This window comes from Papio anubis, chromosome 17 (genome assembly GCF_008728515.1).
Source record: "Papio anubis isolate 15944 chromosome 17, Panubis1.0, whole genome shotgun sequence".
Classification (NCBI taxonomy): domain Eukaryota; kingdom Metazoa; phylum Chordata; class Mammalia; order Primates; family Cercopithecidae; genus Papio; species Papio anubis.
Window position 1 is genome coordinate 60,485,874 of NC_044992.1, and position 12,630 is coordinate 60,498,503.

Sequence of the window (12,630 nt, forward strand, 5' to 3'; positions counted from 1 at the left end):
GCCACTTCCTGTCTTAGCCTAGCATCCTTGGCGGGACAATCCAACAAGGGGCCAAGGCCCTGTTGACTCTGGGAGAGAAGCAGATGGCCACCATCCATGAGTAAGAACCTGGACTTTCATCTAGCCTGCGGGTTGAACTGCCTGCTCACAAGAAATCTAGGTTCAGAGCGTTCTAGGGCAGGCACAAAATAAGCAGGACAGAGATAAAAAGATGGGGGTGAGAATGAAGAGATTGTATTTTTCCTTCCACAGATGCCATGGGCAGGGGGGTGAAGCTGGGGCAGGGAGGAACTTATCTTCCCCAAGCTCCTAGACGAGGCAATTCTTATTTCTAGCTGAATTCCTTTTCATCTCTCCTGACTTCTTCTCCACCCTTCTCTATCTGCCTTGGCTTCTGGATCTTCTCAAAGCATCCCCCAGAAAAACTTCAGCCAACTTACTCCCTTTGACCAACTGTCATTTTTGAAAAGCTGCCCAGTCTCTTTGTGGTGATTTTCAAAGAGAGACCCAGGACTAGGTTTTCTTTCAGTGACAGCAATAGGTAGGAGGAGGGGGGAAGAAGACAGGAGCTTCTGATGTGGGAAACCACACACACACACACACACACACACCCTAAGAAATGCTGAATCTGTAATTGCAAGACAATATAACCTTCCTGACATCTGAGGAAGATGTCAAGAAAGAAAAGCAAAAACTCATATTTGGGTTGTAGCTGCTGGAGTTTCTACATTAGGGAGATCTGACCCTGTTTGACCTTGCCTGTCAAAACCAGAGGGTTACAGAGAAACTGACCAAAGATATGTGGCCAAAAGGCCAGTGATAATGTGGGCAAAACTGGCCAAGCTGATCAGTTTGACACGTCAAAAGACAGATGTTGTCTGACTTGGGCAACTTGTGGGTGAGGGAAGAAATCCAAAGCTCAGCGTCTAAGAATGCAAAGGAGAGCCAACAATGTGAACCATCACCTGTGCTCCAGGTAAGCCTGCCCGCCCTGCGTCATCACTTACTCAAGCAAAGGACTAATAGCAGCACAATTTTGGCTTGTTAGTGTATGGCCTGAAGTAGTGAAGACTTCGTTTCCCTTCTTCCCTGTGAACTTTCCTCGTCGCTATTCAAGACAGGTGCCAAATGTGTCATCGTGCTTGATGGAGCCTGGCGTTGGCTGGCTGGCCGTGATCAGTAGCTGACCACCTGACAGAAACACTTTCCCTAATTACATTTTTAACTTGGATTGTGCCACACTTAGTTACATTTTTGGGGGGAAAAGAAAGGAAGGGAGGGAAGAACAGTGAGTGAAGGAGGTTTGCGGAAAGCTTCAGGGCCAGATAGCACACAGACAGCCCACCTTAAAAATCAACATGTCTTCCCATTTGAAACTTAACTGTCTAAATGTTGACATCCAGTGAACAAATATTAATGAAAAACCCAAGACATTCAAAACTGTAAAAATGTCATCTTCCATTGTGTGAAATTAAAAAGCAACGCGTAGGGGAGTAGGGAGGTGGGGAGACACACCGTAGCCTACCTGTTATTGGTAATGAGCTTGAATTGTGGAAAGGCACTTTCTGACTTCATACCATTTCTTATATTAGTATGATGGTCAAAATTACAAAAAAAAATCACTCAGACTAATGGTCTCTTCTGGGCAAGTGGCGAAGAACACTGATTTGGCTTATATTATTCTCTGTACCTCTCCTGGTGTGGTGGACAGTTTGCTGGTACAATTATTTTGGATAGCACTTCATGTTAGGTATTGGCATGGAGCATCCACTTTTTTTTTTTTTTTTTGAGATGGAGTCTCGCTCTGTTGCCCAGGCTGGAGTACAGTGGCGTGATCTCTGCTCACTGCAACTTCCACCTCCTGGGTTCAAGCGATTCTTCTGCCTCAGCCTCCTGAGTAGCTGGGATTACAGGTGCCCACCACCATGCCCAACTAATTTTTGTATTTTTAATAGAGATGGGATTTCACCATGTTGACCAGGCTGGTCTTGAACGCCTGACCTCAGGTGATCTGCCCATCTCAGCCTCCCAAAGTGCTGGGATTACCAGTGTGAGCCACTATGCCTGGCCCACATATGTTTATAAATCACTAAATTTTAAATATTGGCAGGGCTACAAACAAGGAGAGCTTGTCTGTGTGAGAGAAAAACAATTAGCAAGGTCCTTCATTGTTTCTTCCTCTGCTGTCCATTCTATTTATTTGTCTGTTGCTGGGATCTGGGGGTGTCCTTGACCCTGCACATTATAGCAGGCCCCCTGTCTTCATCAGCAATGCTATGTCCTCATATTCGGCAGGGGAGCACTCTCATTTAAGGTAATGAGTGACTCCCTCTCACAACAGAACTCTGAGTGTGGCTCAAATTCACCCTGGCTAATGAATCTTCTTTTTTTTTTTTTTTCTGAGACAAGGTCTCACTCTGTCACCTAAGCTGGAGTGCAGTGGCACAATCATGGCTCACTGCAGCCTCAACCTTCTGGGCTCAAGCAATCCTTCTGTCTCAGACCCTCAAGTGACTAGGACTACAGGTATGTGCCACCACTGGCTATTTTTTTTTTTTTTTTTTTTTGAGACGACATCTTGCTATGTTGCCCAAGCTCATCTTGAACTCCTGGACTCAAGTGATCCTCCCTCTGCCTCTGCCTCCCAAAATGTTGGGATTACAGGTGTGAGCCACCGTGCCCAGCCTTGTGTTTCATTTTTAACCCTGATATAAGTAACAACACATCTGCTTATTAATATCTTCATGTTAACAATTACTATCCAGTTTGGGTGAAGGGAGAGTGTTCTCTGCCTCTGAGGTCCAGTTTTAACATTTATAAGTGCAGCGGGTCCTCCTGTTATGGCCCACAAACCTTACTTGGGAAAATGTCACATTTGACCAACCGCACAAACCTAGTCTGTGATCTCTGAATATAGCAAGGTCACCAGCCCCCACTTGATCTTCTGTTAAATGACCAAGATGATTTCTGGTCAGAAAGTATGTGTGCTTTTGTAAGTTTTTTTTTTTTCTTTTCTTTTTGGTCTTTTTTTTGACACATAATGATGTAGAAATCAAGCTTAAAACTGATTGTAAAACAGCTTCGTGAGAAAGATTTTTGCTTTTCTGCCATAATGTTCCCCTGGACTTTGCTTCGGGTCCAAAGTAACACCGGGAAGTTTAAGACCACAGAAATGTTACTGAATGAATGCTGATCACATTTACAAAAGCAAGTGACTTTGTCCAGTCTCTCATTCTCAGATCCATAGTAGACATGTAGATATTTTTTCTAAGGGCAACGTTTCCTGGTTCACTAGTCCAAACTTCCATGTTATTGATGAAATAAAGATAATATTGAAAATGACAGTGTCTGAGAAGCAATCTCAAACTGCCATTTATTACTGCACGCAGTTAACAGTGGAATTGAGAATCACTTTCTTTCTAACATAAAATCATGAGCCATAGGCTTACTACTGAAATTCACCACAGTGATTCAGCCAATAACTCAACTTCTTCATTTGCAAAATTTTCCTGAAGGTTTTTTTTTTTTTTCCCTCCAATCTCAGCATTACAGAATAATGAGCAAACAGTTAAATCGGCCCAGCTCTGAGTTTCAAGAGAGATTTATGGTCTGCTCATCCTCTGGAAGGACTATAAAACCACCCATGACATCTTACTTTGAAATCTCTTGTATCAAGTAAAGAGATGGGTGTGGTGCGATAGTGAACTCTGAATGTGAGTGGTATTTAGACTTCAAAACAGAGTCCTTAACTCATACGAAGGCTTCCTGCCATTAGCAAGGGATGTCAGTAATGAGCATGCTGCCTTCCCCAACACCCCCATCCTTTTCCAAAAAGATTCTTCTTAATTTTATCCTAAATATATTTGATATTTTTTTTTCCTCTGTATTTTGCTTTGGGTTTTAAAAATTCCCTGGAAGATTTTTATCTCCTCTGTGGAAGCATCAAGCCGCAGATCCAAGTCAGGCCAAATCACCCGGATCGTACAAGATAAAACTGCCTTCAAGTTGTAACACTTGCTGGAGGGGCCAAAGCCGCGTTTTAAATGTGAACAATGGGGTGGCTGCGGCAGAGAACTGACCATTTACTTCCTGCCCCAGGTGACCCCTTTTTGATCTCTGAAACTGGGCAGAGGAATAAGGAAAGGGCAATAACTGGGTTTAGGGGAGAAGCACGCTTTCTGGAAGGCGCCCAGGTTTACCCAAAGAGCACGGTTAAGTGCTGAATTCCAAGTAGCTCTGGAGACGCCCTGTTTGGGGCCTCATTCTGGAAACCCAAAGTCCAGCGGCGGCTGTCCTCCACATCAGGACAGAGAGAGGGGATTGGGAATGGACCAGGAGTGGGGCTCAACGACGACCCAGGCGCTCAAGGGGAGGGGCTGAGAGCGTTTCTTCGCCGCGCGGCTGCATAGAAACTTTTCCTCGCACTATCTGACTCCAGGACTGGACTGTGAGGTCTGGAACAGCTGGTGGGGTTCGGGTGGGGAACACACCCAAAGCCCAGCGCCAAGGCGGGAGCCGTGAGTGGAGCCGCTGCAGCCCTGGGCCGGGGGCTGCAGGGGACTGGAGACGGGGGCGCGGGGAGGCCCCGTTCAGAGCGCCCGCTCTCCCGCGTCCCGGGCGGGGTCCTCACCTGTTCCAGCGGGCCACCTTCCTCCGGTAATACCGCAGCGCCTCCTGGCTGGCCAGGAGCGAGTCCTCGGCTCCCACGAGAGGCGGCTCCTCCGGGACGTTGTACAGCGGGTGGGCGAAGAGGGCCTGTAGCTTGGAGCTCGAGCCGCTGCGGCTGCCGCCGGCTGGTTCAGTCCCGGGCTCGGCTCGGGAAAAGTTGTGCACAATAGTGCCGGGGTCCGAGGCGGCTGCGGCGCGGCCGGTGCACGGGCACCCCCGCGGGCGCTCCCGGGGCCGCAGCTGGCGCTGCACTTGGGGCCAGAGGTGAAAGTAGAGGTCGGCGGAGAGCAGCGCGCCCAGCAGCAGCAGAGTCAGCAGGCGGTCCCGGCGCAGCCCGGGCATGGCCCAGCCGGGGCGCGGAGCGGTGGGGCGTGCCGGCCGAGGGGGACGCCGGGGGCAGGCAAGCTGTCTCCGGGGTCCCGGGAGGGCTCGCGGTGTGCGGGCAGAAGAGGCGCCTGGAGTCCCGCAGGCGGGCCGGGGTCAATGGGACTGGAATGATCCCTGCGCGGGCTAGGTCCCAGTGGAGGGGTGTCGCTCCTGAACTTGGGGACCAGGTGCACGGAACACCGGGGCTCTCGGTGTCAGCGGGCGTTGCTTCTCCGCGCCGAGTGAGCCGAGGGAATGGGGTTCCCGGGGTGCCCGCTTCTTGCGCCTTTTCTCCCCTGCGCCCGCCCGCCCGGGCGCCCGCAGCAGGTGAAGGGCCCCTGGGCGCGGGCGCCGGCTACCGCCGCGGGCTGACGGGCGACGGAGCAGGGGCGGGGGGAGCGACCACGAAGAGCAGCGCGGAGGGCGGGCGGAGGCAGCTGGCTGCAGAGCTCGGGCGTCTCTCCTGAGGATGCTGTCGCTCGGCGGCGGCCGCTGGTGCTCCCGCGACTCCTTCTGCGGGCGGCGGAGACGCCAGTGCCCCTGGCTGGCACGGGTGGCGCAAGTGGGGAGTTGGCGAAGCAGGAGCGGCTCCGGGAGCTTGTCTGCGCGCCTGAACTCCTAGAGGCAGAGGTAGCGTGGGGCCTCCCTGAGCCTGGCCTGGCGCCGGCACCCCCGCCCACTCTCCGCTGGCACCTGCCTCTGGCGCAGCTGACGGCCAACTCCCGAGGCCGGCGCTGCCCTTGCACCTTGTCACCCACCCACTGCCTGCGCCCTCCCCCTCGCTCGGACCTCCCACTTTCCCTGCCCAGGTCTCCGTCCAGTCACTTTAAGGGACGCGAGGGGTCCGAAGCCTCTTTTTACCATTTCTATTTTTTGTTTTTTTTTAGGAAAAAACCCCACAAGCCCCCTAAAACCATGTTTTCCCCTGTAAGCTTTGCCAAATGGGTATGTGTGGGGGGTTGGGGGAAGCGGGGGTGGCTGTGTTGGTATCTGTTCTTTCTTTGTGTTCCCTTCCATCTCCGCTCCCCTGCAGGGCACAGAACACATCAAGATTCATTGCAACTACATACCACATGCCTGGCACATAGTAGGTGCTCAGGAAACACCTCTTGGTGAAGGAAAGAGCTTGACCTTTCAAAGTAAGACATCAGTTTTACCTAGAATCTTGCTGATTTCCTGTTTGGAAGGAGTTTGATTCCAACTCTGCCTGTACTTTAAAAAGAGGAAATGTTTCTTGCACTCAGGGAGGGAGGGGCCCTGATGACCCCACTCCGAACTTTTGAGTTTAGCTTGGTGTGAAAGTAGTCCACCCAAATGAATCACTGGAGGACACATTTAGGCTTTCTCCGATATCCTGTGAGGTAATGTACCCTCCCCACACCCAATTTTCCTTCTGAGGAAGAGGGAGGGAGTCCTGAACTCCTGGCTCCTCTATTTAACGATCCCATAGTATAGTAAAGTGTAAGTCTGATTGGAGAGGCGGCCCCACCCTGCTGAATGTTCAGGAAATCCACCAGAAGCTGCTTGCCCAGGCAGCAAATCTTCCCATGTAAGTTAATTCTACTCTTTAACCTCCTCCCTTCCCTTGCTGGAATTAAGAACCTTCAGACATACTTTGACTTGTGGGTTCAGACCAGAGTTCTTTTCTCCGTGGTTCAGTGGAAGGTTTCTTCGGGACTTTGCAGTCTCCTCATCTGTAAATGAAGATAATGATGGAACCTACCTCCTAAAGTTGTTATGAGATTTAAATGAATTGAAGTACAATTATGTGTCACATCTGAGAAATGCATCCTTAGGCAATTTTCCTGAGCGCGTGAACATCAGGGTGTAGTTACACAAACCTAGTTGGTTCAGCCTACTACACACTGAGGCTATATGGCATAGCCTACTGATCCTAGGTACAAACCTGTACAGCATATGACTACTGAATGCTGTAGAGAGTTGGAGCACAGTGGTGAGTACTTGTGTATCTAAACATAGGAAACATACAGTAAAAATACAGTATTGTAATCTTATAGGACCATCATTGCATTGACTAAAATGTTATGTGGCACTTGACTGTGTATACATTGCTTAGAAGAGCCCCTAACTCATCCTAAATAATGTGAAACATGTGTTTGCTATCATTATGATTACTTACTAGTTTCTGTAGTATACTAGGCTAGGTTAGAGACTGCTCATCGCTAGGACAAAAATAGAAAAGGATGGAAAAGGAAGATAGCAGGAAGGAACCTACTTTCAGGGGCACAACATTGTGACCTGAGTGCCCAGTCCAAGTGAAAAAGCCCAAGATGATACTATTCCCAGCTACTCCACTCCTCTGGGTATGATGGTGGGCATTTTGAGGGGTTCTAGAACCTCCTCCTTTTTAATCCAGAATTAAACTTTAACCAGTTTCCAATTTCTGAGAGACGTTGCAACTTCTAATGTGTTTAATTAGATGTCATGGCCAGCGAATGAAGAAGTCAGGCACTGAACGGTGGTGTTGTATCTGCAATAACTGTGTGGCAAACTGGTGAGCATTTTTCTGGGCTGGCAAAGGATGTGGATGTGATGACACTGCAGGTCTTGTGACTTCAATTCTCCTCAACCCATGGGGTCATACTCCCTCAGTAGACTCTTTTTTTTCTGGCCCCAATTTAGGGAACGACAGTGTTACTCGCTTGGAAATTATGTAAACATATTTTCCATGCCCTTTGAAGGTCAAGGGCAAGTGCAGAGCTGCGTGCGGGAGTTAGATATTAAGTGTGAATGAAGCTGGGATAGGAGAGTGGAAATCCTACCAGTAGGATTGGCCAATAGGATGTTGGCATCCTCAGGTTTGCCTCCAATCTGTCTTTCCCCCTCCTAGAAATGAGCCTTCTCCTGCTCCTCTGATCTTCCATGTCTTGGGCCCTGGCGTGCTCGTCAGCCTCACATACATCCTCTCTATTCACGCTGAAGTTATCCTAAATTTCTGTTTGCTGGGACCCATCGTTCTGTTTAATATCTTTCGTTGGAAGCCCCTCCCTCCTTTTCCATGTCTACTGATCTTGATGTATCTAGAGCCTCATAATCTCTTGCTCAGACTTGCAAATAGGCTTCTAACGGTCTCTCTGCTTCCATGGTACCCTATTTCAGTGCCCACCTGCACTCTTGCCAGAGTGAGACTTCTGGTATCCTGATGCAACCAGGATGTTCTCCTCCTGAAAACCCCCTGAGCTTCTCCTTGTTTCCAGATTAGGTCACTCATTGTGACATAGCTCTTGGTCTGGCTTCTACCTCTCTTCTTCTTTATATGCCCCCTCTTTAGTCTCTTCACCCCATAAGACTTTCTGCAATTCCCAAGTGCTCCAACCTCTCACAGATGTGTCTTTAATCAAAAGCTCTTTCTCCTTTCCCCACCTGGAAAACACCCACTGATCCACCCAAACTTTGGCCATTTGTCCAATTTTTCTCTGATGCTTGTCCTCATACCCACTAAACTCAGTGCCATGTACTCTCATGTGTCCCCATAGCTCCTCATATATTCCCATATTACAGCATTGGCCATGTTGGGTTTCCTTTTTAGTATGTGTTATGGGTTGACTATATCCCCCTCTCACATTCACATGTTGAAATCCTAACCTCCAATACTTCAGAGTGTTGCCTTATTTGGAAATAGGGTTGTTGTAGTTAAGTTAGTTAAGATGATCTCATACTAGCGTAGAGTGGACCGTTAATGCAATATGACTGGTGTCCTTATAGAAAGGAGAAATCGGGACACAAAGACATGCATACAGGGAGAATGCCATGTGAAGATAATGACAGATTGGGCAATTCTTCTATGAGCCAAAGAACACCAAAGACTGCCAGCAAACACAAGAAGCTAGGTAAGAGGCATGGAACAAATTTGTCCCTCACAGCCCCCAGAAGAGACCAACTCTACTGACACCTTGAACTTGGATTTATAATTCTAGAACTGTGAGACAATAAATACATTTCTGTTGTTTAAGCCACCAAGTTTGTGGTACTTTGTTACAGCAGCCATTGCAAATTCACACAGTACACATGTCTGCCCTCTTCACTGGAGCACTCTCCTGAGTGTAGAGGGAGAATGCTACTTATATATGTACACAGAACTCTAAGGATGGGGCCTATCATTTGGGGAATGCTCAAGAAATGTTTTCTGAGTCAAGTCAGGGATATCGGCCATCTCTACAACTGTAGAATCTCACGTAGGGCCTAGTACACAGTAGGGGCTAAATTATTTTTTACAATAAGATGACATAGCTTTGGACCCTGTAGGAGACACAAAGAAATATATGACACAGTGCCTTCCTGCCTTCAAGAGTCTTTTGTGATCATCAAAGAGGCAAGCTATATCTGTACTCACAAGCCAATGGGAAAAAAGTATGAGGCCGTACACAGAGTAGATTAGCAATCTGTGCCATTGCGTGCATTAAGAGGAGCAAATGCAAAGGGCAGTTGTATTTCCTTTCAGTCTAGCTAAATATCAAGCTCTCTACTTGCAGGAGTGAAATCGTGAAAACAATAGAGTCAACATTTAAACGCCGAGTTCCTCAATCTGCGAAAGTGAGACTCTATTTTTGTCTTGCCCACATTCCCGTGTTTCTCAGAACATGACTAGTTGGTTTTTGTTTGTGTGGTTGGTTTTCTGTACTAGACTATAACTCCATGAGTTCAAGGGTAACATGTTTTCTTTTTTAATTTCCTGCCTTCGTAGGATCTTAGACACAGCAAGGCATACAAATGAGAATTAATGAATTCCTGTAGAATAAATGGTGTTTATGGGTTTATGTGTGTTCATATATGGAGGTGGGAAGTGGTTTGGAAAATAAAATAAAAACGTAAATGTGTAGAATCTAGCTCAAGATAAGTGTTAAGTTAGAACATCTACGTAAGTGTTAGGTTAAACATCCATTATGTTTTGTTTGTTTGTTTGTTTTTAAATATACAGCATCTTTCTCTGTCACCCAGGCTGGTATGCAAGTGGCAGAGCGTGATCTGGCTCATGGCAGCCTTGAACTCCTGGCCTCAAATGATCCTTCCACCTCTCAGTCTCCTAAGAAGCTGAGACTACAGGCTCCTGCCACCAGGCCTGGCTCATTTTTTTTTTTGTAGCGATGGGATTTCACCATGTTGCTCAGGCTGGTTTCCAACTCCTGAGCTCAAGCTATCTGCCTGTTTCAGCCTTCCAAAGTGTTGGGATTACAGGCATGAGCCACTGTGCCCAGCTCCAGTAGACATTCACTTAGAACACTAATGGAAATTTCAGTGGTCCTATTGAAAAACCAATAGGTAAGAGACACATAAAGAAATAACTAAATGTAGACATCTATGTCCCTCACAGTTTTTATTACAGTATAGATGCATGTGAGGAATGTTACCTTTACCTGCTAGCTGTCTCAGTAATCAGCAAGAGATGCAATTGAAATTACTATAAATGGAAGACCTGGAATAGAGTGAACTTAAGAAACTGATACTGATTTAGTATTGCACTCAACACCTTATTCTGAGGTAGAAAGTCCAAAATTTTCTATTCATGACCAACACACAATGCCTCAACATAAGCCAGAGATTTCTCAAAGTGCAGCCTGTGGATTAGAATTGCCTGGTGTGTTTATAAAAATGCAAATTCCAGGGCCACACCATAGATCTAGTATATTTTTGGAGGTGGGGCCAGGAATGTACATTTTCAATAAACTGATTCTTCTCAGCTTATAAGATTCTGACACACATTGAAGTTTGGGAATCACTGGTTGAAAGGACAGTGCTAATGAGAACAAAGTCACAGATTTGATTCCAAATAGGCTAGGTGGGATCCATTGTCTAACACTGGTCATCCAACTTGTGTCATAAGGTTCTAAGGGGCTAAAGAGAGAGAGAGACAGAGAGTACGTGTTTCCCCATCATTGCTACTGGGGAGCACAAATAAACAAGTGCCTGTTCTTTACAAATGATGGGTATGTAGTGTGATCTTGCTATAAAAAGTCATGGCCCTACTTGTTAGTAAATTTCCCCTGGAAAACTGAACTACCTTCTCTTGGTCTCAGTTGCCTCATCTGAAACATGAAACACTGAAGTGAATGATCTTTTTTTTTTTTTGGGGGCCAGTCTGCATCTGTGCCAGGCTGGAGTGCAGTGGCCGGATCTCAGCTCACTGGCTCATACTTTCCCCAGGTTCGCCATTCTCCTGCCTGAAGCGCCGATGGCTGGGACTGAGCCGCGCCTCCTTCCAGCTAGTTTTTGTATTTTTTTAGTAGGAGACGGGGTTTCACCATATGCTAGCCAGGATGGTCTCGATCTCCTGACCTCGTGGTCACCATCTCGGCTCCCAAAGTGCTGGGATTGCAGGCTTGAGCCACCGGCGCCCGGCCAGTGAATGATCTTTAATGTCTTTTTCAGCTCTAAAAAATGAGAATTTTACATTTTTCTTCTACTAAGCATATACTAATCTAGATCTTTTCACACAACTTTATTTCCAGTATAAACCAAATAATTGAGAAAGCAAACCAAGGCATTTTGGGAGGAAGAGTAAGAGCACTGGATTGGGAGTTAGGGAGCTTACACTGTAATCTTGGCTCAATCATTAACTAGCTTGGTGGCAGGGGACAAATTATTTAATGTCTCTGGGCTTCCTTTGCCTCACATGTAAACAAGAATTTTGTGGTACACAATTTCAAAGTTCCCTTCCAGCATTTAGTTCCTTCAGGAGTGAAGATGAGGTAAAGACATTATTAGATGAAAGAAAACTAAAAGAAATAATCACCAGCAGACCTGCTCTAAGAAAAATGCTAAAGAAAGTTTTCAGATGGAAGGCAAATGTCACCAGAGAGAAACCTGGAACATCAGGAATGAAGGAAGGGCAACAGAAATGGTGAACATACAGGTAGATATAACAGATCATTTTTTCTCATCTTAAGTTTACAAAATACACATAATAATTGAAGACAAAAATTATAGCATTGTCTGATAGAGATTCAGCACACAGAGACATACTACATATGACCACTACAACATGAAGGGAAGAGGGTAAAGGGACTTATATGTTGGTAAGAATTCTGCATTCCACTTGAAGTGGTAAAATATTAATTCCAAATAGCTGAGAAACGTTAAACATATATGTTATAATTCCTAGATTATAATACTATGCTGTACTAAGAGATATAATAAAACTAAAAACTATACTGACAGACATAATAAAAATAATAAATATATTAAAATGAAACACTAAAAATACCCAAATCATAAAAAGAAAGCAGAAAAAGGGGAAAGAGGAACAAAAATATAGGAAATAAACCGAAAACAAAATTATAAAATGATAGCCCTAAATGCAAACATACTGATAATTATATTAAATATATAGTATTTAAATATTAAATATATAGTATTTAAATACTATATATTTAAAATATATAGTATTTAAATACTATATATTTAATTATATTAAATATATAGTATTTAATATAATTATATAATATAAATTTATAATTATATAATATAAAATGGCCTAGATACACCAATTAAAAGACAGAAATTTTCAGAATGAATTAAAAATAACTCAGTGTTATGCTGCTTACAAGAAACCAGGTGTATATATGACCACTGGTAACT

At 45.7% G+C, this 12,630-nt stretch overlaps 1 protein-coding gene across 2 annotated transcripts in view; it reads right to left on the reverse strand.

Moving 5' to 3' along the window:
* FAM20A (FAM20A golgi associated secretory pathway pseudokinase) overlaps positions 1 to 5,751 on the reverse strand; it is a 59,470-nt gene extending 53,719 nt beyond the window's left edge. For both annotated transcript variants that reach the window (XM_009191081.4, XM_003913339.5), the window contains exon 1: positions 4,631 to 5,751. In XM_009191081.4, the coding sequence (XP_009189345.2) occupies positions 4,631 to 5,010 (380 nt within the window). In that variant the 5' untranslated portion in view covers positions 5,011 to 5,751. The remainder of the gene's footprint in view (positions 1 to 4,630) is intronic.
* Between the last annotated feature and the right edge of the window lie 6,879 nt (positions 5,752 to 12,630).